This window comes from Fusarium sambucinum, chromosome IV (assembly GCF_050947815.1).
Source record: "Fusarium sambucinum isolate potato_lamoka chromosome IV, whole genome shotgun sequence".
NCBI lineage: Eukaryota > Fungi > Ascomycota > Sordariomycetes > Hypocreales > Nectriaceae > Fusarium > Fusarium sambucinum.
In genome coordinates, this window is record NC_139291.1 from 7632794 (window position 1) to 7657742 (window position 24949).

At 48.2% G+C, this 24949-nt stretch overlaps 9 protein-coding genes across 9 annotated transcripts; 2 read left to right on the plus strand and 7 right to left on the minus strand.

Annotated features, from left to right (window-relative positions):
• Positions 1-1074: 1074 nt before the first annotated feature.
• On the minus strand, positions 1075-2207 carry FSST1_002464 (chaperonin 10-like protein; the record flags this gene model as incomplete). The annotated part of the gene is made up of 2 exons (XM_083228457.1): positions 1075-1723; positions 1774-2207. 2 exons carry the CDS (start codon positions 2205-2207, stop codon positions 1075-1077), a joined length of 1083 nt encoding a protein of 360 aa, XP_083092646.1.
• A 707-nt stretch (positions 2208-2914) lies between these two features.
• On the minus strand, positions 2915-3415 carry FSST1_002465 (uncharacterized protein; the record flags this gene model as incomplete). The annotated part of the gene is made up of 1 exon (XM_083228458.1): positions 2915-3415. The coding sequence occupies one exon, from the start codon at positions 3413-3415 to the stop codon at positions 2915-2917; it is 501 nt and encodes a 166-aa protein (XP_083092647.1).
• A 540-nt stretch (positions 3416-3955) lies between these two features.
• FSST1_002466 (uncharacterized protein) lies at positions 3956-4429 on the minus strand (the record flags this gene model as incomplete). The annotated part of the gene is made up of 1 exon (XM_083228459.1): positions 3956-4429. The coding sequence occupies one exon, from the start codon at positions 4427-4429 to the stop codon at positions 3956-3958; it is 474 nt and encodes a 157-aa protein (XP_083092648.1).
• A 1848-nt stretch (positions 4430-6277) lies between these two features.
• FSST1_002467 (uncharacterized protein) lies at positions 6278-7519 on the minus strand (the record flags this gene model as incomplete). Its single annotated transcript, XM_083228460.1, has 2 exons — positions 6278-7227; positions 7279-7519. 2 exons carry the CDS (start codon positions 7517-7519, stop codon positions 6278-6280), a joined length of 1191 nt encoding a protein of 396 aa, XP_083092649.1.
• Positions 7520-8094: 575 nt separating this feature from the next.
• Positions 8095-9090, plus strand: FSST1_002468 (coiled-coil domain-containing protein; the record flags this gene model as incomplete). Its single annotated transcript, XM_083228462.1, has 1 exon — positions 8095-9090. The coding sequence occupies one exon, from the start codon at positions 8095-8097 to the stop codon at positions 9088-9090; it is 996 nt and encodes a 331-aa protein (XP_083092650.1).
• A 322-nt stretch (positions 9091-9412) lies between these two features.
• On the minus strand, positions 9413-10882 carry FSST1_002469 (uncharacterized protein; the record flags this gene model as incomplete). Its single annotated transcript, XM_083228463.1, has 1 exon — positions 9413-10882. One exon carries the CDS (start codon positions 10880-10882, stop codon positions 9413-9415), a length of 1470 nt encoding a protein of 489 aa, XP_083092651.1.
• A 1696-nt stretch (positions 10883-12578) lies between these two features.
• On the plus strand, positions 12579-13277 carry FSST1_002470 (uncharacterized protein; the record flags this gene model as incomplete). Its single annotated transcript, XM_083228464.1, has 1 exon — positions 12579-13277. One exon carries the CDS (start codon positions 12579-12581, stop codon positions 13275-13277), a length of 699 nt encoding a protein of 232 aa, XP_083092652.1.
• A 2398-nt stretch (positions 13278-15675) lies between these two features.
• On the minus strand, positions 15676-19086 carry FSST1_002471 (pectate lyase superfamily protein-domain-containing protein; the record flags this gene model as incomplete). Its single annotated transcript, XM_083228465.1, has 2 exons — positions 15676-18132; positions 18967-19086. The coding sequence occupies 2 exons, from the start codon at positions 19084-19086 to the stop codon at positions 15676-15678; spliced, it is 2577 nt and encodes an 858-aa protein (XP_083092653.1).
• A 1947-nt stretch (positions 19087-21033) lies between these two features.
• On the minus strand, positions 21034-23217 carry FSST1_002472 (WD40-repeat-containing domain protein; the record flags this gene model as incomplete). The annotated part of the gene is made up of 2 exons (XM_083228466.1): positions 21034-22024; positions 22073-23217. 2 exons carry the CDS (start codon positions 23215-23217, stop codon positions 21034-21036), a joined length of 2136 nt encoding a protein of 711 aa, XP_083092654.1.
• Between the last annotated feature and the right edge of the window lie 1732 nt (positions 23218-24949).

Sequence of the window (24949 nt, forward strand, 5' to 3'; positions counted from 1 at the left end):
TGTTGTTAGTCTCGAAGGTCTGGCTCCGATGAGGGTAACTTACATGATGATGAGCAAACAATTGGTGTGAGCAGTAGTAAGTACAGATAAAATAGGCAAATGAGATGCAAGTTATGTTCAATTGATTTATTGTTGTCTTTGTAGAATGTGTAACTGAGGGTATCACCAAATCTCACCTCGAAACAAAGGGCGATGAGCTTCATCTTAAACAATCTTTGAGCCCACAACAATGACTCTTACCTTGACCGACCATGACGAATTGCTAATCACATTTTTCTCCTATCCACGGCGAAGATCAAAATGACTGCTAAATTTGAACAACATCAACTGCTACAGGTAAGATCCCGCTTACACCAACTCGTCCATCTACATAAACCCGGTTGACTCACTGACAATGCTCCGCCGGTCTCCGTTGGAGAAAGCCGGAGGGCGCTTTGTATGTTGTATCGGCGAGACAGAATTAGGAATGGTCTGGAAAACGTGGAGGTGGGTTAGGGATTCCTGGGGTTATATTTGGACTAGCTTTGACAGGGATGAAAGACAAGTCTGCTCTGCTTATTCTTTGACAGTTTATGGCTTGAAGAAGAACGTTCAGATGTTCTTAGGAACAAACATGGCTGATGGCATGTTACTCATTGGCTTACAATCAACATTGGAGGATGTCTTACTGTACAGCCCATACTTGACTTCGTCTTCATCTCCAAAGACATCAGCCCCACGAGCTACAGATGCTTAGCTTGCGGGCCTCAAAATGGATCAACGCTAAACTTTTCAATACTCCATCATAAAGCTGAAAAGATGTATGGCTGGCTTACAAAAGAAAATTCGTTTTGTAAGCAAACTCCAAGTGTCACAATGATAGAGCTGAAAGACTCAACGTTACGCATTCTACACTTCAAATTTAATTGGTCAATTCATTGAGAGACAGCCCTGTAGATTGAATTGGTAGATATTCGTCATTTTAACCCATCAAGGTGTTTTATCAAGGTGTCTTTCACCTCCACTATTATCTCTCATAAACTCATAAACTCGCTCTCAACACAAATTCTTCTCTTTTTTATAAATATCATCCGCTCAAGCACCGAAAGCCTCATCGTAGTTTGTCATGCAAGATCGGTATCGAACAGAGCTCTTCTCCAAAGCCTTCATGGCCTGCTGAAGACCCTCGGTGGAGATGGGGATCTCCTCAATCCACGACTTGAGACCCTTGTCAGCAGCGAGCTCAAGCATCTCGAGCATCTCACGTCGGCTACCCAAGTGAGATGTGCCGATGTAGCAACCGTTGGTGATAAAGTCCTGGTTTCGGATCTGGATTCCGTCACCGCCGGGAAGACCGACCGAGTTCCAGTGGCCGTGGATGTCGAGGAGGCTGAGGTACTCGCTGAGAGCGAAGCCATCGAATGAGGTAGCGGTGTTGATGATGATGTCAAAGGTCATCTTGTGGCCCTCGGTCCAGTTCTTCTCACCGGTAGCAAGGAAGCCGTCGGCGCCCATCTTGCGAGCATCCTCCTCCTTGGCTCGTGTACGGGAGATGGCCCAGACTTCGGCACCGAGAGCCTTGGCGAAGATGACGCCGTAGTGGCCGAGACCACCAATACCAACGATGCCGACCTTCTTTCCGGGTCCGGCGCCGAGACGCTTCAGTGGGCTGTATACGGTGATACCGGCGCAGAGCATGGGAGCAGCTTGGGTGCTTGACAGAGCCTCGGGGATGGGGTAGACCCTGGGAAACATGTCAGTCATGGGCCTTTCAAGAGAATTGAGAGTACTCACCAGTACTCGTGCACTCGGCTGTGAGAAGAGTAACCACCCTGGGTCTTGAAACCAGTGTCAAGGTAATCAGCGCCATAGGCGTCGATCTGGTGTTTGCAGTAGGTCTCGTTGTCATTCTTGCACTGACGGCAGTCCAAGCAAGACCAAACCTGGGCACCAGCACCAACACGGTCTCCAACCTTGGCGAGAGTGACCTTGTCGCCTACACGAAGAACCTTGCCGACGACCTCGTGGCCGACAGCAAGAGGGTAAGGGCAAGCACCCCAATCTCCGCTAATGGTGTGGCGATCACTGGCGCAGACACCACAGCACTCGACCTTGATGTCGACATCGTATTCACCGAAGGGACGAGGCTCGAATGAGTTCTTCTGGAAGTCGGTCCAGTGCTCGGCGCTGGGGGACTGGAAGCCCTGGAACTTGTCGGGGACAGACATGATGTGTTTGAGTAGAATGAGGGTATATGGAGAGGGAAGAAGAGGGAAACAGACGAGAGAAGAGTCAATGAGGCAACTGCGGCATCATGATGCTTTATAAACCTCGCGGTTTCCCTTTGAAGAAACCCCCACTCAATGAAGCTCACCCCTCATGGCGTAGCAATGAGGGGCAAGAGGGAAGTCAAGAACCTGGTCAACCCCTCCTTCTTCACTCCATCATGAACAAGAATAACCATGGTTGGATCTAATCCGAGCGCGACCACTTTTGGGGGTTTGTTTGGGGGTTTCGGGCGACATGGCGACTTGCAGTTGAAGCTCCATTCTAACTATAAGCGACACGCGATATCCGACAGCCGATGCCATGACTTGATTGGTCGTCAAACAATTGTGGTCCATCATGGTCAGAAGTTGGTGGATCAACAAATCGTGGGGGACTGTAGAGGAATTGATCATGAGAACTACCACGATGCATCAAAATATGCTTAATTGGGATATATCTCACCTAAAAAAGGAATGTGTCGTAATGGGGGCATCTCTTTATAGCAGGCATCATGCGTTCTAGACTCATCATAAAGGTCTAGTCAAATAACATCCCAAATCCTTTTTCTTACAATCTCCAACTTTTGTAACAAAATTCGGTTATCCAACCCGAAAACCTCGCTATCAAACACCGAACTTCGCTATCCCCAACACCGACGACAACCTCTCTAGATCCTCCTCTTCAAAACCCTCGACTCTCCGAGACCAAAACCCATCAAGAAGCAAATTCTCAAAGTCATACCAGCATAAACCCAAGGGACATTTCCCCAATCGCTCGCATTCCACGATTTAACATCCCAGTAAATACCCGTGCCCAGCTCGCTCATGGAGAACAAATGTCCCACGTCCGCCACGAGAAGCACAAATAAGACAACTTTCCAAACTCTCAGGTCCGGCGTAGATCGCAGCACGAGCGCTTCATTGAGCGCGAAGAAAAAGTACATGTTGGCGAGCTGCGACATGGCGACCGATGTAGCTTTTGGTACCGCTTGAGCTGCGGTAGGTGCAGAAGCCGCGTCGAGAAGAGTTAGGTATGTTCCTTGGCGGAAATGAGTGAAGAATGCGCCGACGAGAGCAGAGATTGGCTCAAGGACGAGAAAGAAGATGCGGTAAAGAGGGTGAATGCGGAAAGCCACTTGGGCTGGTCTCTTTGGGGTTGCAGCGTCCATTGTAATTGAAGAACCAATTTGCTTGGTTTCGAGAGGTGAGTTTAATGTGAATAGGCGAGTAAAAGTGACGATGTCGCAACGTGGTGTTTTGAGTTGATCTTCAGAGGTAAAGTATGGACCCTTGAAGCGGGAAAAACTTGATCCACTGTCTTCTCCACGACAGCCCTACAACATCATGGCGTCTCGTCCGGAATCTACGTCAAACATCCATCAAAATCTATTTAATATTCTAGTGAACATTACGAACTTATTAATTAATATGCTATCTATGTTGGATGATTCTTCCTCGATGTTTATCACATGGCAACACATCTACGCCATAAAGATGAGGTCACATATAGTACAATCACGGCAAAATAGGTAGATTGGACAGTTAAATTTCAGGTTCATTTTGCAGATGAAGGGCAGTTTCAACTCAACTGATAGCTGAATGACTCTAGACAAAGCCACCTGCCGAAAATGTGCAGTGGTTTTCCCAACAAAAGTTGCAGAGAAGTAGACCATGGTATAGTCTTTGCGCTTTGCTTCCCAAAGGTCCTCTCAGATTGTTGGCACTTCATAGTCTTCGTTATCGATCGCGAACTCGGGGATCTTAGCGTTCTGCATCATTACAGCCTCAGCCTTTTGCCCTGCCGTGACATGGTCGTGGGCACTCTGGTCAAATGCTAACTGCAACTCATGGAGGTATCTGCTACCCTGGAGTTGATTGAGCTGTTGGCCGCGTTGCTCAGTCCATGGGTACTCGCCGGGGCCAGGCACTTTCTTCTTCTCGGAAGCCTTATGATGCAGCCATATATGCATCAGGTCACAGCTTTCGTTGGTGGACGCGGATTTCATGTTCAGGCTTTGTCGCTGAGCAGTACGTCGGACGCCCTGTGGAACACCGTGCATGTAGTCGCCGTTACCAAGGGGAACGCTCTGAAACCCGGAGGCAGGAGGGATATTCTGAGGAACGGACATGCTCTTGGGAGCAGTCTTGTTGGCATTGCCTTCAGTTTCGCCGTTAAAGGCCATAGTACAGTTTGTGAATCGAGCGTTTTAGGTACAGATAGGATGTATGGTACGGTGTTTGTTGATGAAGAGTTTTTGCGAAGTTGTGCATAGAAATATTTGTTATCAAAACTAAATGCTTGTGTAAGATATGGCCATGCTATTCACTTAGCAGCTGGTTGTTGGCTGTTTGCACTGGTCGCCGGTTGTTTGCATTGGCTGCCTAGAAGTAGACGTAATTACCCAGAATCAACTATAGAACTAAGTGAAAGGACAACTATATAATGTTGGTATATTGTGAGAGAGGTCGGGATGGGACGCTCAGTCTACTGACCTACTTCTTACTGAGGCTAACTTCTATTACTCGCTAATTTGGTATATATATATATTCTCTCAGCCATCCCAAAGTTTCGGATCACTCTGCCGACTTCACTTATCCATCTACCTCATTCTATAGACCAGAGGCTGTTCTCCTTGAAGGACTGTATGTGTATCGACAAAATGACAGGCCGGTACGACGTGCTGAGAGAGTTCGTCAAGAACGCCTTCCCTGCAGCGGAATCAACGTTGCCCTCTCCAGCGTGCTTCGGATATGCTAGGCTACCGCTTTGCCGAGATCCGACAAGAGAGCTCGTTCAAGTCATTGATAATGCTGCCGCTGGAAGCTCTGGGGGTATCGTCCTAGATACCAACAGGCACGAGGCCAAGATGTGGAGATCCAAGATATCTACACTTTGACTGTCACTCCCCATCGACATATTGATCTTCTCGGAGTTAATCGAGCTTCTGGATACGTCGAAGCTTGCCCAACCAGTCTGGGATTTGAAGTGGAAAACCAGAGCCCAAATCGAGAAACACCAAATTATGCCCCGAGATGCTATCATAGTTCTCGACCTTGAACCAGATACTCCTGCAGACTGCGCTCTCTCCCTACTTGGGGTTATACAATGGGTTATCAATATGGAAAAGGCCAACGGTGCAGACATACGTATCTTGGCATTATCAACCGCTGATCATCATGGTCTGTTCTCGAATCTGGTACATCTGCGGGAAGGCGACCGTTGAATTCACCGATCTGTCACATGGCGCGGAGCACCCTCGTGTCCCTATTATCCAAAACCACATCGAGGCCCAGGGAATCATATATATCAACAAGTTCGCACCAAGACCAACAGGCTTCAAGCGCTTACTTCGCCAACATACACTCAGAGGATGAAACAGAGTTGGACAAGACCAGCCAGGATGAAGTCCAATACCATCTATTCCGTGTGTATACACACCAACTGTCTGTTTGCGAAGGGGATGATAAGCTGGAGCAAACATAATTGCCAGGCATGATTATAATTAGCAAGTTCGCTTCACCTTGCGGTTTGCAAGCAGGATTCCGATTCTCCCCGCCAATCGCCTCTGGAGGCAGTCAAATCGTGTTTGGCATTCCACGCGTGAGAAGTATTATATGGAGTAGTTAAACTTTCAGACTGGACAACGATTTTAGCCCGGGTCATAGATCGGTGGATGAGGTAGCACACACCAGAAGGCCAAAGTCTGGCAGATGTTTTATTTTCTACCACTACTGAACTAGCTATAGACAATGAGGATGAATCGGTTGGGGTTGAGGGGGTGTAGGATTAAGAAGAAGCTAATTTGTAAATACTACTAGTTTTACTCCAGTGAACAGAAAGAATCATCTTCTTTTTTCTGCTTACTTGATGCTAACATGAAAAGCCTGGGAAGTCCCTTGGGTGCCAATGCCTACTGAGAAATACCGTAGATGATAGGTCATGGACACCACTAATTCGGCCAAGTTCACTTCCAAGGCCCATAACTACTGCTGTTTCACCCCAGATATCACCGTCCCTCAGACCTGCCTCATCACTCCTCCATGTTGTGACGCTCCAGCGCCACCTGTTCCTCTGATACGGGACCACGTCCGCTCTCCCACTGAACTCCTTTCAGTCTGCCTTGGGCCTTACCACAGGCTTGGAACGTTCTCTTCCAATTTTGTCCTTTCAAGCTGTGCAACAGGGCGACCCAGCTGTTACGTCTGGCCTGGGCGAACCAAGTAAGAACGTCTTCCCACAGTGTTGTCAAGTCGTACCAGAGCCTATGGCGCTTGGATGCATCTTCATGGGAGGGTTTGAAACCAATGACCAAACGAGAAGGCTTCCCTCCAGCGGTAGTCCAGCCTACAGTGAGAAAATCGTGTAGCGACGAGATCAATTCGTCGTAGAGATTGCCATCCTTACCCCAGATCAGCCTATAGAAGTCAAGCCACGGTGGGAGATCGATCTCGAAAGGCCCAACAATTGGATAGCTGAAAGGTGTGTCGCCATGGATGTTCTTCCACATGGATTGTCGTGAAGCCAGCGAAGCGATAGGGGCTGGCTCCATGCCTTCGTCGTTGATCACCCCAAAGTGGGGGTGGATTGGGAAACGGATTCTCTTGGACGTAGCGGGAGTATCATCGTCCATGGGCTCCTTACGCTTCTTCCCCCTGTCGGCTTGAATGTTGGTGGCTTTGTTTCCCCCCTCGAAAGGAGTCGTGAAGCGGAAGGTTTCCGGCACTTGGGGAGTCCTGGCTTCGAAGGCAATGGGAGACAGCGGAACTGTGCCCCCCGGGAAGCTGGGTGTACTCTGAGGAATCTGATGCGGTATCGAATCTTTAGGGAGAGACACTGGAACATCTGGAGGCACATCGTGGCCATTTTTCAGGCGCCATTTCTTGTAGGTAGTAGAAATACCCTGGCTGTGGTCGTTGATTCTGGGCCTATTGCCCCACGGAAACTTTGGGACAACAGGGCCGATTTTCATCGGGCATTTAACTATTATTGTTATCAGTAGAGTCCCGGCATAAATTATAAGTCTGTACTAACACATATCATCCCAGATAATATGATCGACCATGTACTCAAAGAATAAATGGCCGACTTGACGCGCGCCCTTGGAATGAAGATCGTTGCTTAACGCAACCACCGCCTCGCTGTACCTTCGTTCGAGACGTTCCTTGTCGAATAGCCCTCTAGCTGTGGTATAGGCAACAAGATAATTACGACGAGCGGCTTCATCATGAGGGTTGATCTTGACAGGGTCTTGAATAAACGTCGCGGGAGCCATCGTGCGTAGAGTAGACGTTGTAAAGGAAGACAAGCGTCAAGATGGAGCTGCAAAGAATAGAAGAGAAGAAGAAGCAGGGCGAAGTGAGGGGCAATATTATACCTATGTTGGTTATCTACCTGTCTCATATGAGTCCGTGATTCACAATTCACCCGCTAGAGGTGGAAGCACCATCAACGAAACCACCGTCGATACAGTCGTTTCATTTAGTGCCTATTATATGGTTTCTCTTCAGAAAGGTCCCGAGGCTATTTAATATGATCTCAGTACAGGTTACTTGATTCGCAGTTTCATGAGGTTGATCCCATCCAGTGACTACCTCTGCTTCTACACTATCAGTGCAAACGGCCGGCAGCCAGCTGTCAAGCGAATTGCGCAACCAATTCTCGACGGGCGAGTCGCAGAAAAACAGACAAAAAAAAGATTAAACGAAAATATTAGGGCTCTCTTGATCACTAAAGGTGATCTAGTATTTCAAGACCTTTCCGCGCACAACTTCGGAAATTCAACAACAAACACACCTCACGACGTCCTCCCAGTGAACGCCCAACTACGAACACCGGCACGCACGCAAGATGGCCTCAAATGGAGAGGATGGCGATGCCACTAACAGATATTTACTTGAGACGGCTTTCAATAACGTCAAGGTCGCTCTCGAAAACGACAAAGCCACTCTAGAAAACAGCAAGACCGCCCTGGAGAATAACAAGGTCGCCCTTGAGAACACCAAGGCCGATTTCAAGGTCATGAAGGTTTTACTTGAGAACTCTCTTGAGAACAACAAGGCTTCGATTGAGAGCAACAAGGCTGCCCTAGAAGCCAACAAGACCGCGCTCGAAGCAAACAAGACCGCTCTCGAAGCCAACAAGACCGCGCTCGAAGCCAGCAAGGCCGCTCTCAAAGGCCGGGATACCACTATGATCGAGGCTGGCGGTGGTCCTACTGCGACGATCAAAACGGAAAGCAGCGGTTCTACCGACGAAATGGTGGCCCTGGTACCTGGAAAAAAGCGAAAGGCCGAAGTCGAGGAATGTATGACTTGTAAAGGAAAGTCTTGTGGCATGTGCAAGAGCAAGGGTCATACCTTGGAGCACTGCCTGTTGACAGAAAATGGCTTTATCAAAGGCTGTGTCCTATGCAACACAACGAGCCATAACGTTGACAGATGCGCCAAGTTTACAGGTCTGAGCATGGATGCAAAGCTCAATCTACTTGTCAATGAGCGTGCAGGCCTTCCTCCTTTGTCGACCGTAAAGTCGTGGAGCAACATGATGCTTGCCTGGCTGCATGACAACGAGTCTCGGGGCAAGGAGGCTCCTGTTGGGTATCCATGGTCCAATTTGCACGCATCAATTGTTTCTGGAGGCGTCTATGGCAGACTCAACTATAAACTACAGTCGCGATTTGACCGAAGTGGCCATGACCGGTCTATTTTGCCGAAGTACAAGTGGCATGAGGATGCTGTCGCTGTGTGGCGATTTCATTGGAAAACGATGGGAATTTCGTTTCCTCAACGCCTGGTCGAGATGGGCTTCCCCCGCCCTTCTGACGATGTCCAACGAGATTTCTAGCTTGTTCATTTACGACATGCCACGAAGGAGCATCAGACACAATCGCAGAACGAGGAAGCCCCCAAAGTCCTGCTGAAAAGTGGTGGGTCTCCAACAAAGGGGTAGAGGGGGACAGGGTGTTTTGCAGCCTTAACGTTCTATTTTCTCTTGGAAGATGTCATATCAAGACATCAGCGATCAGGGCGAAGGCCCAGTCATGTCAAACTCTAGAAGGCTTACCCTCAAGTTAGTCGATTACGAGTTGAATTGAAAGCAATTTGGTAAATAAACCTAAAATCTAGCTCTATCTTCCTGTGATCATACTCATAGTCCCAAGTATTCTTCAAGGCATAACCCATTCATCGTCCTCTCCCTCTTCCATTTCGGCAAGTCCCTCATCGTGATCCTCCTCATAGTCGGCTTGAGGTTCTCCCTCTTCCGTTAGGTCAGTTTGGTCTGTGATACACTGAACCTCTGCTTGCTCTTCTACCGGGCCATACTTGAGAGACTCCAACGCCCATTCGGCTTGATTGAGACCAACCCGGCATGTCGCCAAATCATGCTTGAGTGGCTCGATTGCATTCTCTGCTACTTTGAGCTTGCGTTGGAATTCGTCCCTCTCAATTATGACTTGCTCGATCACTTCTCCGTACATGAGGAGCTCGTCTTCAAAGGCCAGCTTAGCATTCTCACAGGCCTTCTGGTGATCCTTCTTTTGTATGTCCATTGCAAGGGCCATACTTTCATTTTGAAGAGTCAGTTCCTTCACTCTGGCTTCTGTGGCCAAGATGTTCAGCTTCTTCAGCTCCTCCAATTCAAGGACCATACTTTCATTTTCAAGAGTCAGCTTCTTCATTCTGGCTTCTGTGGCCTCTTGGTCCTTCTTGATTTTAATCATTCCCTTCTCCAGCTCCTCCAATTCAAGGTCCATCTCATGATTTTCAACAATTAGCTCCTCCATTCTGGCTTCTCTGACCCTTCCGTCCTTGTCGGATTGCATCAGTCTTCCTTTGAGGAATTCCTCATTCTTTTTCGCAATGGTAATCTTGCTCTGCAAATCCACCGTCTTGCTTTGGTGCTTTCGGGCCTCAGCCTTGAATGTCTTGGTTGACGCCGCATAGAATTCTGTGTCGTCCTGTGCTTTCTTGAGCTTAGAACCGAGATCCTCATTCAGTTCTTCGTACTTTTGAGCATCGGCCTTGGCTGTCATGACTGACTCCTTTTGGGCTTTTGCGTCATCCTTGGCTTCCTTGAGCTCAGCGCTGAGAGCCTTGGCCACTTTGTTGAGGGCATTGATTCTATTATCTCTGTAGGAGACTTCGTCACGAGCCTTGATTAGCTCTGACAATTGACGTCCGATCTTGGCATCGGTTTTGACCAGACGTTTGCCTTGAGCATCAAGTCGTTCTTGCAAATCGGTCAACTTTTCAGACGCGCGAACACAGGGATCCCTAGGCTCCTGGAACCAGGGACCAATAGTCTCGGGAAACCAGGGAACCACAGGCTCGTGAGCCCGGGTGGATCCCTGGTAGCTTGGAGGAGCATTCGGGCGGGCGAGAAGCAGGCCGGGCGATGTGCTATATGCATCACCTTGCTTGAGAGACACTTGGCGGTCAGTTTTTGAGTTGCTTGGCGAAGGGTTTGTAAGCTTCAATTCCTCCACGCCTTCAAACGAAGGTCTTGAGTGAGATGTCTTTTCGGCAGATCCTGGAGATTTTGTCATGACGGGCCAAGATCCTGGGCATGATGTCTCTGAGATAGGTCCTGGGAATCCAGACGGATTGACATCCGTAGACTTTGTAGACTTTGACATGTTGGTCGATGTGCAGATTAGTGTTTGTGTGTTGTCCGTTGATGGTTGATGGAAAGGAAGTAGGATGAAAGGTGATGGAGTGAATGTCAAGAAACAGCGGGATCATCAGGTATTTATACATCTTTTTCATTCTCTTCTAGCTTCCAGCGAAAGCCAGAGCGCTATCAATATACTCGAGACTTTCTATTAAAAGGTTAGTCTTCGTAGACAAACACTCAGTAAGCTGAATTAAAAAAGTCATATTGCAGTTAATACAGCAACTAGTGAATTTTATGATGGACATGTGGGCTACAATTGATGGATAAACTTCTATCCAGCTGTTCAATAGAGTTCTCTTGATAACTAGGTTTCCCAAGAAGAATAAGTTAACAAATAGAAAATGCCCTCAGGGTATCAGAAACATTGACCGATGGAAGCATAAGAGACACAATTGGTCACCTTGTGTTCCTTAGAATAGATAGTTCTAAGACTACTTTTTTTTACCCCAGTAGAGCCCAGTCTCTAACATAGCAACGAAACTTTACTCGTATATTTTATGATCAAAGGTTGACTTCGGACGAGGATTGTTCAAACTTTGTCCTCTCTAATCTCCCCTCTACAAGGTTCCAGCTTCCTATCAACCATGTTGGATCCTATTCTTCGACGTATTCACGGCTTCCCTCATCTTCACTACAGCCTGACTGCTGTAACCATGCGGTCTTTCTTCCCAAGGGCCTACCCTCCATTCACCGCGATCGATTTCCGTTGTGGTGGCTGAAAATGCTGAAGATTCTGGAAGAGAAGGCTATTTTCCGGATTGTAAATCTTGTTGAGCTGTGTGAAAGCTTTTCCGCCACGGAGAAGTTTCCAGCTTGTGTTGGGTACCTCGTGGAACACGGAGATACGCAGCGTTGGCGGGTGCGGTAGTAGTCACGGCACCTTTGCTATATGCCTTGATACACGCCAAACGTAGTTATTCTTTGTGTGCACGCTCTTCAGTAACATTTGGGCATGTAGCCAACAGATTGTAAACCACGCTGTAGTTGTATATATAAAACATCTTGTAGCGATCTCTGATATCGTAGAGTGCCATCTCGTATATAGACATTTGTCGCGGATGACCAGGTGCAAAGTTAGCGAGTGGACTGAGGAGGAAGATGGGAATAATTTAGAAGCCCTCTTCAAGCATTCAGGAGACATAATCATCAGTTGTCAGGGCGGCGAAATATAGAAGTTAAGAATACGTGAAACAGCTATTGCTACATGATTAAGGAAAGAAGGAAGATCCTTTGGGAGGAATTTCGTTCCCCTCTCCATGCAAAACAGGCCTTCTGCCTTGTCTACGGATTGTCCGTCCCGTTGTCCTGTGTTTGGACAAGTTCGCCTTATTTATGAAGGTACCTGTTAGCACATCCTGGGCCGATTTGTTCGATCTGATGGGTTTGTCCTATGACTTCGAAAAGTGTGCAGTTGTGTCACAAAAGTTAGGGCTCATAGAGCAACCTTATTCTCACACAACACAAGCCCAATGGAACCTGCCAGATCTCTTTCTGATATCGGCTATCCGATTCGTCTGATTACCTGGGGATGTTTGTTATTTGACAGCTGCTAGAAAGGCGCAAAGTTCCTGCTGTTTGTTGGCTACCATCTCTCCCACAACCACCAACCCGACTTGTAGACAGAGACTCACGAAAACTTGTCACAAACAACGAACAAAATGAGTTCACGACAGAAGCATCCCCTGGCAGTCGATCCTGATCGGCCGGCAAAGAGACAACAAAATGCACTAGTTTCAGCAAACCACCATGCAGCAAACCACCAGGAGGTTGCGTCGGCCGCAGGGTTAAGTCAATCTTTGCCGGGTGGAAAAGAGCAGAAATTCAAGGATGACCGCCTTGACCGTCTCCAAAGAGCCCTCGAAGACTCCGTCTCGCGCTACGCCGAGGACTGGTCTCCCGACGCTGAGCTACTGAGAAGAGTAGAAGCTCTAGAGTCATGGGGCGCTATTCACAGCGCCGCCAACGACCGGCTGCATGTGCAAAATCAACTTCTCGAGCGCCAAATCGAAAGTATCCGAGCGGAAAAGAAGACGGCTATAAACCAATTGAGAGAGAACGAGCGTATTCACCACGCAAGCCTGGCCCAGACACGAAACGAACTGTCCAAGGCGCAAGACAAGATTGCTTCTCTCACGGAGTCATTGGACCAGGCTAGGGAGACATCCTCTAGGATGAGTAGGGATTTGATCGACACCAAGCAGCAGTTGCTCAATGAGATGAAGAAGGTACGGGATGCCTTCGAGGAGATTGGCGATTTGAGACTCGAAAGAGCCATGGAGACTGCAAGAAATATCCTTGCCCATTACGGTCCCGACGAGTGGGTAGAGGATTTCCTTGATCAAGTACAACAGGACTGAGTCCGAAAAGGCTACTGGGTAACAGAAAAGTTGGCCTCCCAAGTCTTAGGGCACCCCACTGATTTCGTCCCTTATGCTTCTGTGGCCAATCTTTCTGATACCCTGAGGACTGTTCCATCACTTGAGCATGCTATTATTGTGCAGTGTCTAAGAAGCTGAATCACAGACAGAGTGGTGGACCCTAAATCTTGTGTACCGATTGATGATAATCCTCGACCGATGTTACGACCTCTAAAGAACATCAGTTACTACGGTGTATGGATGGATGACCTGTTATCATGGGCACGTTGAAGGCTTGCTTGTACAGAGATCAATACACAAGACACAAAACACTGAACAACATTATACATGCCTTTTAACCAAGACCTTACCTAAGTTCAGCATCACAGTGCCTCTCAATAGAATCATCCTTGTCTCTTGTCTGCCCATTCCACTAACATGTATCTCGGCGAGGTGACTCAACGCTGACCGTGCCCCACCCTGTACTTACACCACCAAGCCGAGCTAAACCAACCTTGGCTCACTCCTCTGCTCGTGCCTTGTTCAACCATTCGAATAAAGAAAGAGAGTAATCATTCCTTTATATACCAAAACTAAACAGACAGTAAACAGCGAAGTAGCTAAAAACCACCATATTGCCCAAGAGCTTACACACTTGCTTATCCTAGGATAAGCGCCTTCGCTTTTTAGAAGTCGCAAGTTCGAACGCCCCTACCAAGCTGCTATTTTCTCTATCCTTTTTTTGTTAGATGATTTTCGTCTTCCAAAGGCTAATGGTGACTTTATCCTATTTATTCAACTGTAGCAACTGTGTGTAAGCTTATGTTTTCGGTATTAAATAAATGTAATGGACTTGTCTGTTGCGGCTGTTTACAAGGGTGTCTCCCCACGCCATCTACCAACAGCCAGCATCTGTCCGTCAGCCCAGCACCCTTTATAAACCAAATTGCTAGAGTCATTTCCAGCGAAGTAGCTAAACATAACTTGCACAAAGCAATCGTATAACAGATGACGATATCTGCTCCTTAGGGAGCCTTCGCTTTTTGGACATCCCGAGTTCGAAGCATGTTTGTGACACTCTCGACGCAATACTGTTTCCCATTGTCTCTTTTTTTTTATTTTATTTTTTTACCATTTCCACCATCGTAGAGACATTGTATTCACTAGACAGTCTATTATGAATTGGAAGTGTTTCGTTGAACTCGCCCGCTATGTCTAGTTGCAAGGGTCTCCATGTCTTCTGACCGTCCTAATGTCGGGTCACCAACAGCACTTTCCATAAGCGCAGCCATACAGACACCCTTTATAAGCCAAATTGTTAGACTAATATTTCAGCGAAGTAGCTAAACACACTATGAACAAATCGTCTATGGACAATTACTTGCTCTCTAGGGAGCCTTCGCTTTTTGCAAGTAGCCACGTTCGAATGTAGACATACATGATAGAGCATATCGTTCTGATACGTCTGTTGCTTTTTTTATTCTATTCCCTTTGTAAATGGGATATCTATGGACTCTCAAAGCTAAAAAGACTGCAAATTTAATACCCTCTTCCTTTTCTTTTTGCTGCGCGTTCACATGTAGTACAGATGTTGTTCAGCTCAGGCACCAAACCCATGTCTAGACCCAGATCCACCACCAGGCAACACTGACGCTATCTCCACGCCGATCACTGGATTCAGCATCATTCTATATAGGACGATCTAATTGAACAGACATCAACGAAGTAGCTATGTATATTAAAGCCATTTGGCAGAGTGGTAAGTTCGCTTACTGCTCCGCCATCCTGCCAACTATGGCAGGACTTCTTCGTTTTGCCGGATCGTCGGTTCGATCACTGCCTTTCTTTGTCTTTCTTTTTGCCCGTATTCCTTTTGTCGTCACCCATTATATCACCAGTCGTGCATCTACTCCATCCTCTACATCATCCATTTGTCAATGCCCGTGGTGCTGTGTTGCCGACGCTGGTACATTTGAAGGACCAGAGATGGAGTCGAAGACAACGCACGTGCGCCGCGATGACTTGATGGTTCAAAGTATGACCTTTCTGGCGTGCAGCATTATCACGAGGTAGGGCTCATAATTAACCTTATTCTCACACATAGAGTAGCTTATACAGTACCAGGACATGTTACTCTCAAGACTTCACTAAAGCATAACCATCACATCACGTCGATCAAACACTTGGTAGCAACTTGTTTCATTTAACTATCTCATAAAAGCAAAGACGCAATCCAAAACGATTGCTATTGGACTATCCGAAACTCCGGTTCCATTCCGGGAACAAAACCCTAGACCAAGACGAAAAGAAACAGACTCAAAAATAGGTCTGTGATTGGTGAGCATGTCGCTCGGGTATTTCGCATGATTTACGCATAAGGCGGCGCTTCATCATCGTCCTACGAAGAGAAGCGGGCAATGGCGGCGCAAAAGTTGTTGCGGTTGTCCTTGTCCAGGGCAACAGGCTTGCCTTCGACATTGACCATGCTGACGCTGGCCTTGGTGCTGATACCGTAAAGGTGCAGCTTGGAGCTCTCGATGCTGATCATGTTGTCTTGGCAGTTGTTCTCGCCGACACAGACCTGATCGTAGTTGTCAAAGAAGCTGTACAGACCACCACCAAAGATGAAGATATCCTTGGAGCCGACAGCGCGAACACCCCAGGTGCGGGCGCATCGCTTGGAGTCGCCAGTGCAAGTGGCCTTGAAGTCGGGGTCGTGGTACTTGTCGTTGACAGTAAAGGGAACAGTCGCATCGGGGTTGCCCTGCATGTAGGCAGTCTCGGTCTGGATGAGCGACATGTAGACGTTGGCAGCATCCTGCAGGTGGTAGTTGTAGAGGACACTGTGCTCGGAAGCGGTACCCCACAACCAGGCGCCCTTGGTGCTCTCAATCAAGACACCGCGGCCGTTGTAGAGGTTGATCTGAGAGTGGTCGGAACGGTCGAGCTCGTGGTCGGCAACCCAGAACCAGGTGTTCTCGAGGTAGCAGCTTGACTCCTTGGTCATGTGGAAGAGCATGAAAGCACCCATGCATTCGGGCTTGGGCTCGGTCTTGACGTTGGGGGTCTTCTTGCAGGTGTCGGACTGGAGCTGAGTACCAGCAGAGCCACCAAGACGGAAGTGGACATCAAAAAGACCTGCAGAGCCAGGAGTCTCACCAGCAACGTTGAACTCCATCAGGATGGCACCGGGCTGGGGCCCAAGAGTCTCAAACATGAGGTCCTGGATCTCGACGTTGCCGACATCGCCAGACTCACCGACTTGCCAGACAGGCTTGGGGTTGGCTTGGTCCTTGAAGTTCTTGTCACCACCGGCCATGATGAGGGGCCAGATCTCGCCGACAATCTTGATGTTCTTGGGAACCTTGACAGTGTCAGTCATGACGTAGGCGCCGTGGTCAAAGTAGACAATCTGGCCTTCTTGGACACCATCAAAGACAGCCTGGATAGCAGCGGTATCGTCGGTCTTGCCATCACCCTTGGCACCCTTGGACTTGACGGAAACAAAGCTGGAGGCGGGGACGTTGTTGTACTGAGGCTTGCTCTTGGTGACGACGTTGCCGTTGCTGTCGAGGATAGCCTTGGGCTTCTCAATAGGAGTCTGTGTGGCCTGGACAGCCTCGCCGTTACCGCCGGTGTAGGCACGGCCTTGGACCCAAGAGGCAATCTTGGTGTTGCCAGCGAGGATGGTAGCGCTGGTGCCACCGTTCTTGACAGCGATAGGAACGGAAGACATGTCGACGTTGTCAATGATGAGGGTACCGTTGGTGCCAGGCTGGGCAGGGTCGTAGTTGGAAAGAACACCAACCGCAGTGTCAGCGATCTTGCTGTCGGTCAGGAGGATTGAGCCAACGTTCTGAATGCTCTCGCCAGCGGTCATGTCAATAGCGACCTTGGAGCCAGAGATGTCGAGGCCGTTGAGGGTCCATACCCAGTTCCAGTTCATGTAGACGGCGGTCTGGCAGTTGCGGAAAGTCATGTTGCGGCTGGTGAATTGTTGGCTACCGAAGAAACCACCATATCTGCCACCAATAAAGGTGAGGTCAGTCATGAAGCCGCCGGAACCGTTATCTATAAAGATTCCCTGCTGCTTGTTGTCCTCGCTGGGGTCCTCAATCATCTGGAAGACGATGTTCTGGAGAGAGGTGGCTTGGGCAACCTGCCAGTGGATACCAGTGCCGGAGCTCTTGGGCATGCCAGTAAGGTCGATCTTGAAGTTGCGAACCTGGCGGAAAAAGTTGTTCTGGTTGGTGTGCCAGTTGGAACCGTCGCTGTTGTAGGGATCAACGTCGATGACAGCCATTCCCTCAAAGTTGGCAGCAGGCTTGAGGACGGGGAGATCATTCACATCACCAACCATGTGGGTGTAGTAGTAGGGGAGGATGGGCTTGGAAACAACGTAGGTACCAGGAGGGAAGTAGACAAGAGCGGGAGTGACTGTGGTAGAGTCACAACCCTTACCGCAGCGGCTGCCGTCAGAGAAAGCGGCGTTGATGGCCTCGGTGTCGTCAGAGCTTCCATCACCCTTGGCGCCGTAATCCTTGACATTGCGGAAAATCTTGTAATTAGCGGAATTGCCATAGGCGACGGCACCTTGACGCTCGATAGAAGAGAGCCACCAGGAGCCATCGGCAGCGGGAGTGACAGGAGCACTGTACTCAGGGGCCGCGGGAACAGGAACTGCGGCTTGAGGAGCAGCAGTAGCTGGGAGAGTAAAGAGGCGCAAGGCCAAGAGAGAGGCGGTGACAATAGTCGAGAGCCCCATGACGACGATGAAGAACCAGCTGCGTTGCCTTTGGGGTGTCGAGTAATAGTTTCGCTCTAGAATGAGTGGTGATGATATTCCAGCAGAATGCTGTGGAGGGTGACTGGTCAGCCTTTTTGTTTGGAGTAAAAGTTTGTGAAAAGTAAATTTGCGATGTGCAGTGAAGGTTTGAGAAAGCTATATCAAACTTCGAGTGAAGCTATCAACAGGTGGTGTGCAGGATCAATGTTGGTAGGAACAATGAATCGCACAATAGATGAAAGAGATTGAAGAGACGAAAAAATGAATGAATGAAAACAGTAAACAAAGAACAATAGCAACGGTGACGTGAATGAAAGTGGGCGTTGCGCGGTGCGAAGTGCGAAGTGAAGCTGGGCTGCCAGCTGTGTGACGGCCGTTGACAGTGTAAGTCGAATGGTCAACTTTGAAAGGTGGGCGGGGGCTTCTTCTTGAATCCCTCGGCCACTGGCCTTTTGCACTTGCTCAAAGCGGTACTCGGGATACTCGGGATGAAAGGGCTTGTAAAAAGTTTCGATACCCCTGTTCTGGTTACATATGGGGGCTTGTCACTGATGAAACTTACCACGAAACAGGTAAAATAAGAAAGTTTTAAACCTTGACCAATGTATGTCGAAAAAAGGCAAGATACTCAAAGGGAGAGGCACTCTTTAAATTGGTGTAAATTGCAAAGACGAAAAAATGAGAGAGGGTGGTGATCAAAGTAATGACGCTGTTCCAGACATGCAAGAGAAGGAAAGAGAGAGACGGGGAGAGACACGCGAGGCGCGTGTTCACACTATAGAGAGTGTCGTGATGGTGGGTGGTATCGTGGTTTGAAGTGCAGAGTAAAGGAAATGAGAGACAGTAGACCTTATATGTCACTTGAACTAAGGAATAGTCGTAGTCGTGCTTGACTGGGCTTACCTTGTCGTTGCTTTTAGTTTGGCCTCTTCCATGTGCAGGGATCTCATCGTAGTAGCCCTCAACGGATGGCATCCGCCGTCTCTGCGTCCGCGAGCCAGCCATTTCGGTGGAGTTGTTCATGGTGTTGTCCTTCAAGGGGTCTGAAGAGATGACTATTGGCTACGGGTCATCAGGTACTGTTTCAAACACGGTCGGTAGTGGTCCAAGCGATCGGATGGGAGGATTTGCTGCTATGATTCGAGGATAGAAGGATGAAACAAATATTCGGAGCTATACAAGAATAAACGGTGATGTTTATGCCTGTTGTGCTAGTAGGTAGTAGAATGAATGGTGATGGTGAAGAGACGAGCACCGATGAACCGAGAGAGAGAAAGGAGAGACAGGCCAAGCATTGATGTGCCTTGCCAATGTAACCTCAGCCTATGGATGACGCCTAAAAAGGCAAGTACGATAGAACCTCTGAAGAGCCTAGCGTTGTGTCTTAGTGACTACCTAACTTTGGGAAGACCCCCATCAAATTTAGTTACTATCCTAGTCCCTGGCTAATCTAGCGGGTGGCTTCTCATGGTTAATTCTAAAAGCGGCAGAGAACAAAAGCTCCGTAGAACCATCATGAGGCTCGTTCACAAGACTCGGCATCAGTTGGGGATACCAGATGGAGAAGCTGTCGGGTGCCTTGCATCGGGGATTAGCACTACTAGACTACCCATGTGGCATCCATTCAACACAACAGAGCTTATTCTTAATCTCCACCATAACATTCCTCTAGAACCCTTATTCTGTTAAAGCGAAACTGCATTCCATTCTCACCAAAGCATTGCGCCCCGTCCGTTAATTTACGTTAGCGACCTTGTTTCTTTCCGCCACCGCATAGAATCCCGCTTTCGTGTCTCAGCCCGCCCAACCGCGCGCGACTATCGTTAGATAAGCGCTTAGCTAATTAAAGATTCGCAGTAGGGATGATCTTGAAAGCTACAGTTTCTTGTTGATGAAAGCTCCGTAGTGGCGGTTATCGAAGCCATTCAGAGTTGATGCCAGGGATGAACAACAGGTTTTGGTCTAACGAAGAACAAAAATATTCTAATCTATAATTGATTCATGCTATAAGTATATTTTTCTTGATTTTCTCTCCATCGGATAAAAGAGATCATGTCAGCCAACAATTTCCACGAAGGTCCCCTGTTTCAAAACACCATCTCCACTTCCCGCCGCACCACCAAACGGCATTCCACTGAAATGCAGAATAATCATGCCTTTGCCGCCCGACAATATGCATCATACATCATTTGGTGCCGACAAACCTAGTTATAGTTGCATTGAAGGTAGACATGTGGGCATAGTGATAGTATACATGACGGTATCAAGTCAAGTTGAGAATATACTCCGAGACAGACATCTATGTAGCAGATCAGGTGAATATGCTCTGGAAGAAACATCTGGATCAGGCAAAACATATTAATTCAGGGTGGTCATTTATGCGATCCTGCACTGCCAGGACTGCACCTTCTGTTTCTGAATCTTTTTAGCTTTTTCCCGCACATGATCGACATCTACTCATCACACGCTTCGTGTTTCACTCCGCATCCCACATCCCACATTTCGATATTGATGTGCAACCACTTTAAACCTCAATCTTGTGAAACGATATGGCGAAACATCAGATATGATATACAGAAAGTTCAATTTATTAATCATTAAAACTCCAGACTCATTCAAATGTGATCAAATCGCTAGTCAACGCTGTTGGCGGTCAACCCTTTGGGGTAATTAATCGCCGAATCTCAAATGTGCCCCGTGAGGGCACACATGCACCATGTCTCCAACATGCCACCAATGCTATAAGCTGCCATGAAAAAACAGTCTAATCAAGTAGGCCCTCCCAATCATAAGTCGTTACAGCCAGCTCGAGTTCGTCTGGCCCATTAGTATCGATACCTCATTGCTTAAGCAGGTAGAAAAGTTGGCCTCTAAATCGCAGGGCACAAAAAAAAACAGCCAAAGTCTGGCACAAGTAGCATAAGCTGACCAACCCATTTCGTCCCTTATATTCTACTGATGCTGCTGGGCTCAGATGAATCCTCCGTTCAGCTCAACTGGTTTGACGCTTTCAATGTTCTGGATCCCTTCAACATCAGCACCGAAATCCATAATCAAGATTTTGGGGTCTTGCCCGGTGCTGACAATACGTCGGTAATCACTCTTTGCACTCAGAACCCAACTTGCGTGCCATTTGGGGAAATCGAGCAGCTGATGTCCAGTCTCCATATCCCACACCTTGATGTCGGTGTCGTAGCTTCCACTGACCAGTCGACCACTCACACTGTCAATGTGAAGGCTGCGAACTAGGTTCTCGTGGGCACGCATCTCTCGGAGACACTCGCCGGTATTGGCATCCCAAATACGGATCACCTTATCGTTACCGGCAGATGCGATGTACCGGCCATCCTCGGAGAACTGAGAACAGGCCAAACCCTTGGTGTGCCCAGTAAATTCACGAATGTTCTTGCCCGTCTCAATGTTCCACAGCTTGACGCGGAAATCTCCCGAGCAGGACACGATGGTGTTGCCCCGCATCTGTACTGCATTGACAGGGCCGTTGTGACCTCGAAGCTGCTTAATCAAGTCACCCGTGTTGCGGTCCCAGACGCAAATGGTAAAGTCCTTGCTGCAGGTCACAATATGCTTGTCGTCAAAAGCGAGGTCGAGAACAGCCGCTGTGTGATGTCGAAGCCGGCGGATGGGTTCATACCCAGCACGCACGTCATAAACAATGCAGGTAGAGTCAGAAGATCCAGTGACGAGAATTTCGTCATCGTACTGAAGGCACAGAATAGACGCCATGTGATAAGTCGGGAAAGACCTAATGGCAGGTACAGAAAAGTTTGTCTTGTCATTCTCAGACGAGCCAGAAGCAAAATGAGTGGGCTGGTCTTCCTCGTCGTAGAGAACATCCGGCTCATTGATGACCTCGTGAGGTCCGATGACAAGACTGCACTGAAGAGTGTGCATGTCCCAAATACGGATAGTCTTGTCGCGGGAACCAGTGATGATTTTATGCCTGTCAAAGTTAGTATAAGCCAAAATGAAGATGGGGGTTTCAACTTACTCGTCAAACTGAAGGCAATAAATACTATCTTTGTGCCCGTTCAGATAGACAGGTCTGGCTTGGCCAGTCTTCCATCGTTGGTTCAGCTCCTGCTTGACACGGTATATTTCTCTCCAGTCGTTGACAGGCGAAACAGCAGGTACTCCAAGGCCACTTCCGGGCGCGACAGGCTCGCTGGTCGCATAGGTGATGGTTGTTTCTCGAAGGCAAGACTCGCGCCAAATGTGTTGGTTACTCACAATCTTGTTCCAGTTCTTGCACACCACAGCAGCCTTGGTAAGGGCAGCAGCATCAAGATTCGCAAGAACATGAATGGCGAGCTCAGCAGGGAGTCTGGAGATGAAGTCGATTGTGCTAATAGCAGTGTTCTGCTCCGTCTCGTTTTCGTCGGACTCGACACCGGGAAGAGTCACGGTAATTCCGATACCGCTCTCACGATCGTTGCTTTCGTCGTTGGTTCTGGGGTTCAACCACATGTTGGCAAGACCTTGGCGGTACTCGTTCTGCATAGCAGCCGATGCTTTGGCAGCAGCTCCCGAGTTGCTGGGAATGACGGGCGGCTCACCACCAAAGCCAGGAATAGGCAGTTGAGAAGGGTTCTCGTGGTAGGTCTCACGGTGCAAGTCGAAGCCGTAAATAGATCGTGAGCGTCGCATGGTAGCTTGTCGAAGTCGATTCCAAGTTGAATGCGCACCGGTGTAAGAGGTGGTAGGTCGGCTGGAATCGACGGTCTCTTCTGTGTCCTCGACAATAGAAGATCGACGGTGGACCATGCGGTTGATGGAGAGCGAGGCACGTCGGAACATGCCCTTGATCTGTTTACCAGGGGTGTGGTGGTGTTGATTTGAATCGTGCATGTCGTCTTCGGGGTCGTCGATAGCGAGATCGGTAAAATGTCGAGATAAGTTTTGCGAATGAGTATGAGTATGAGAGTGATCGTGTCCGAAAGCAAATGACTTGGGTCGTCGCCATGGCATAGAAAGGCTCATGCTGCGATTCCGCTGGGGCAGTGTGTGGATGGCGCCTGCTTCGCTGGCAGTGTGTGACTTGGCTGTTGAGCCTTCGGCTAAGGTAGACGACTCGGATGGACATTCCATCTTCGCTTCCTGAGCCCAGTCACTGACGGAAAAGGTGCGCTTGGACATGTTTGTAGTTTTAGAATTGTTCTAAGTATTTAAGGATCGTGTGTTTGGTATAGACGAATGACGGCGGTAGAAAAGGAGTGTCGGATGTCGACTCGAACCAGTCGATCAATGGTATTTGCGAGCTGGATTGTGCCCGTCTGAGTTATAGATAAAAGTCGACGTTTGTTTACTGTTGACGGCTGCAACGGTCGCGGTTCTTTAAGCTCGTAGCGTGTTTGGGCCCGGTAGTTCGGTTAGGTTGGGTTGCAACGGGTAGTCGTGATAACTAGTTTTTTGAACACGCTGTTTCTGTTTCAATCTCGAAATGAAAAGAAGAAAGAACAGCAGGGAGAAAAGAAAAGGAATGAAGATGTATGTGAGGGAGAGACTTTCTTGAAGGGTTAAGAAAAAACGTTGCAGCGATTAGCAATCCCGGTTCAGATAATCAACAAGGAACATGGAACAAGGGGGAGGTTGAAGATAAAGGTGAGGCGGGTAGAAATTAGTAGCTAATTTTTTATCTTTAAAATTCAACACAATAACAACTCTCCTGATTCGTCGTGATTGAATTTTCTAGTTTTCCATGGCGAGTCAGAAGAAGGGGACGATCAGGGGAATGGAAGAATGAGGGTGCATGTACATGTTCAAGTATCCCTTAACAGATACGGTACAAGTCTCAGGCTAGAGGCGTTACAGGTGGACTCTTGACAGTGATGTCAGGCAGCTCAGCTCCATCTCGCTGGGTCATGCTCCAGGCGTTCTCTTGCGCCATCTTCAGCACAAAAAGAAACTAGCGTTGCCTCCAGAAGAAGCAATGGAATGCGGGAAGAGGCCAGTTTCTTGGATCCAAGGCGGAGGTGGACCTAGTTCCAGTTTTCTCGGAGGCCGCGATAGACTTGTCTTCTCTTATCTCGGTCCGGTATTTATTAGAATGAGTAAAGAGACAAGTTCCCAATACCAACGTCACTAAATTGACAATTTGTTTGTTACACTGAAGCGGTGAAAGAATGGTCTCTTAAACCAACAACGCTGTGACTATCCGCCCCTCTCACCCAAAAGAAACTGGGGAGGAGAACTCTGTGACAATGGCTTGGCTAGATCGTAATCGGCTTCTTTATTTCCGGGTCTAGATGAAATCTCTCAAAAGTCATGAAAGACACTTGCGTATACGTACCCTGGACTTTGCGAGTCAATACACCGCTGTATTCTCCAATCCCATGACAGTCATTATTTCTTTCCTTCGTTCGCCCTCTTTCAGCTTCAAGAGTCTGTGTAACACAGTTTCACCATCAACAGCGTTACAACACGTCCACAAAGTCCAGGGTCCTTCAGTCAACAATACCCCAATCAAACTCCCCCCAAACATACCCCGGATTTTACTGGGCTCGATTTACTCTAACTTGCAGGGGTCAAACCAATTTACTTTCAGGGACCTAATCAACTTGTTACCAGAACTAAGTAGCCACAGAGGTATTTTATTATGCTGTGCTATTAACTGACTAGTCATGAAAGATCTGTATTTTCGTTCATGTACTTCTAAAATCCAAGAAGGAAAAAGTCTGATTACTAGAGGAAGAGATCCAGGGTTGCTGAGCAGATTTGGAGGCGACTCGGAATGAGAGTCGGAGAGACCGATACCGGATGAAGTCGTAGAAGTACCACCGATATCATCCAGCACATTACGACAACACACGGGACAAATAAGACAAACTGACATACATACAAGTTATTCCATTGCATTCCCATGGTACAT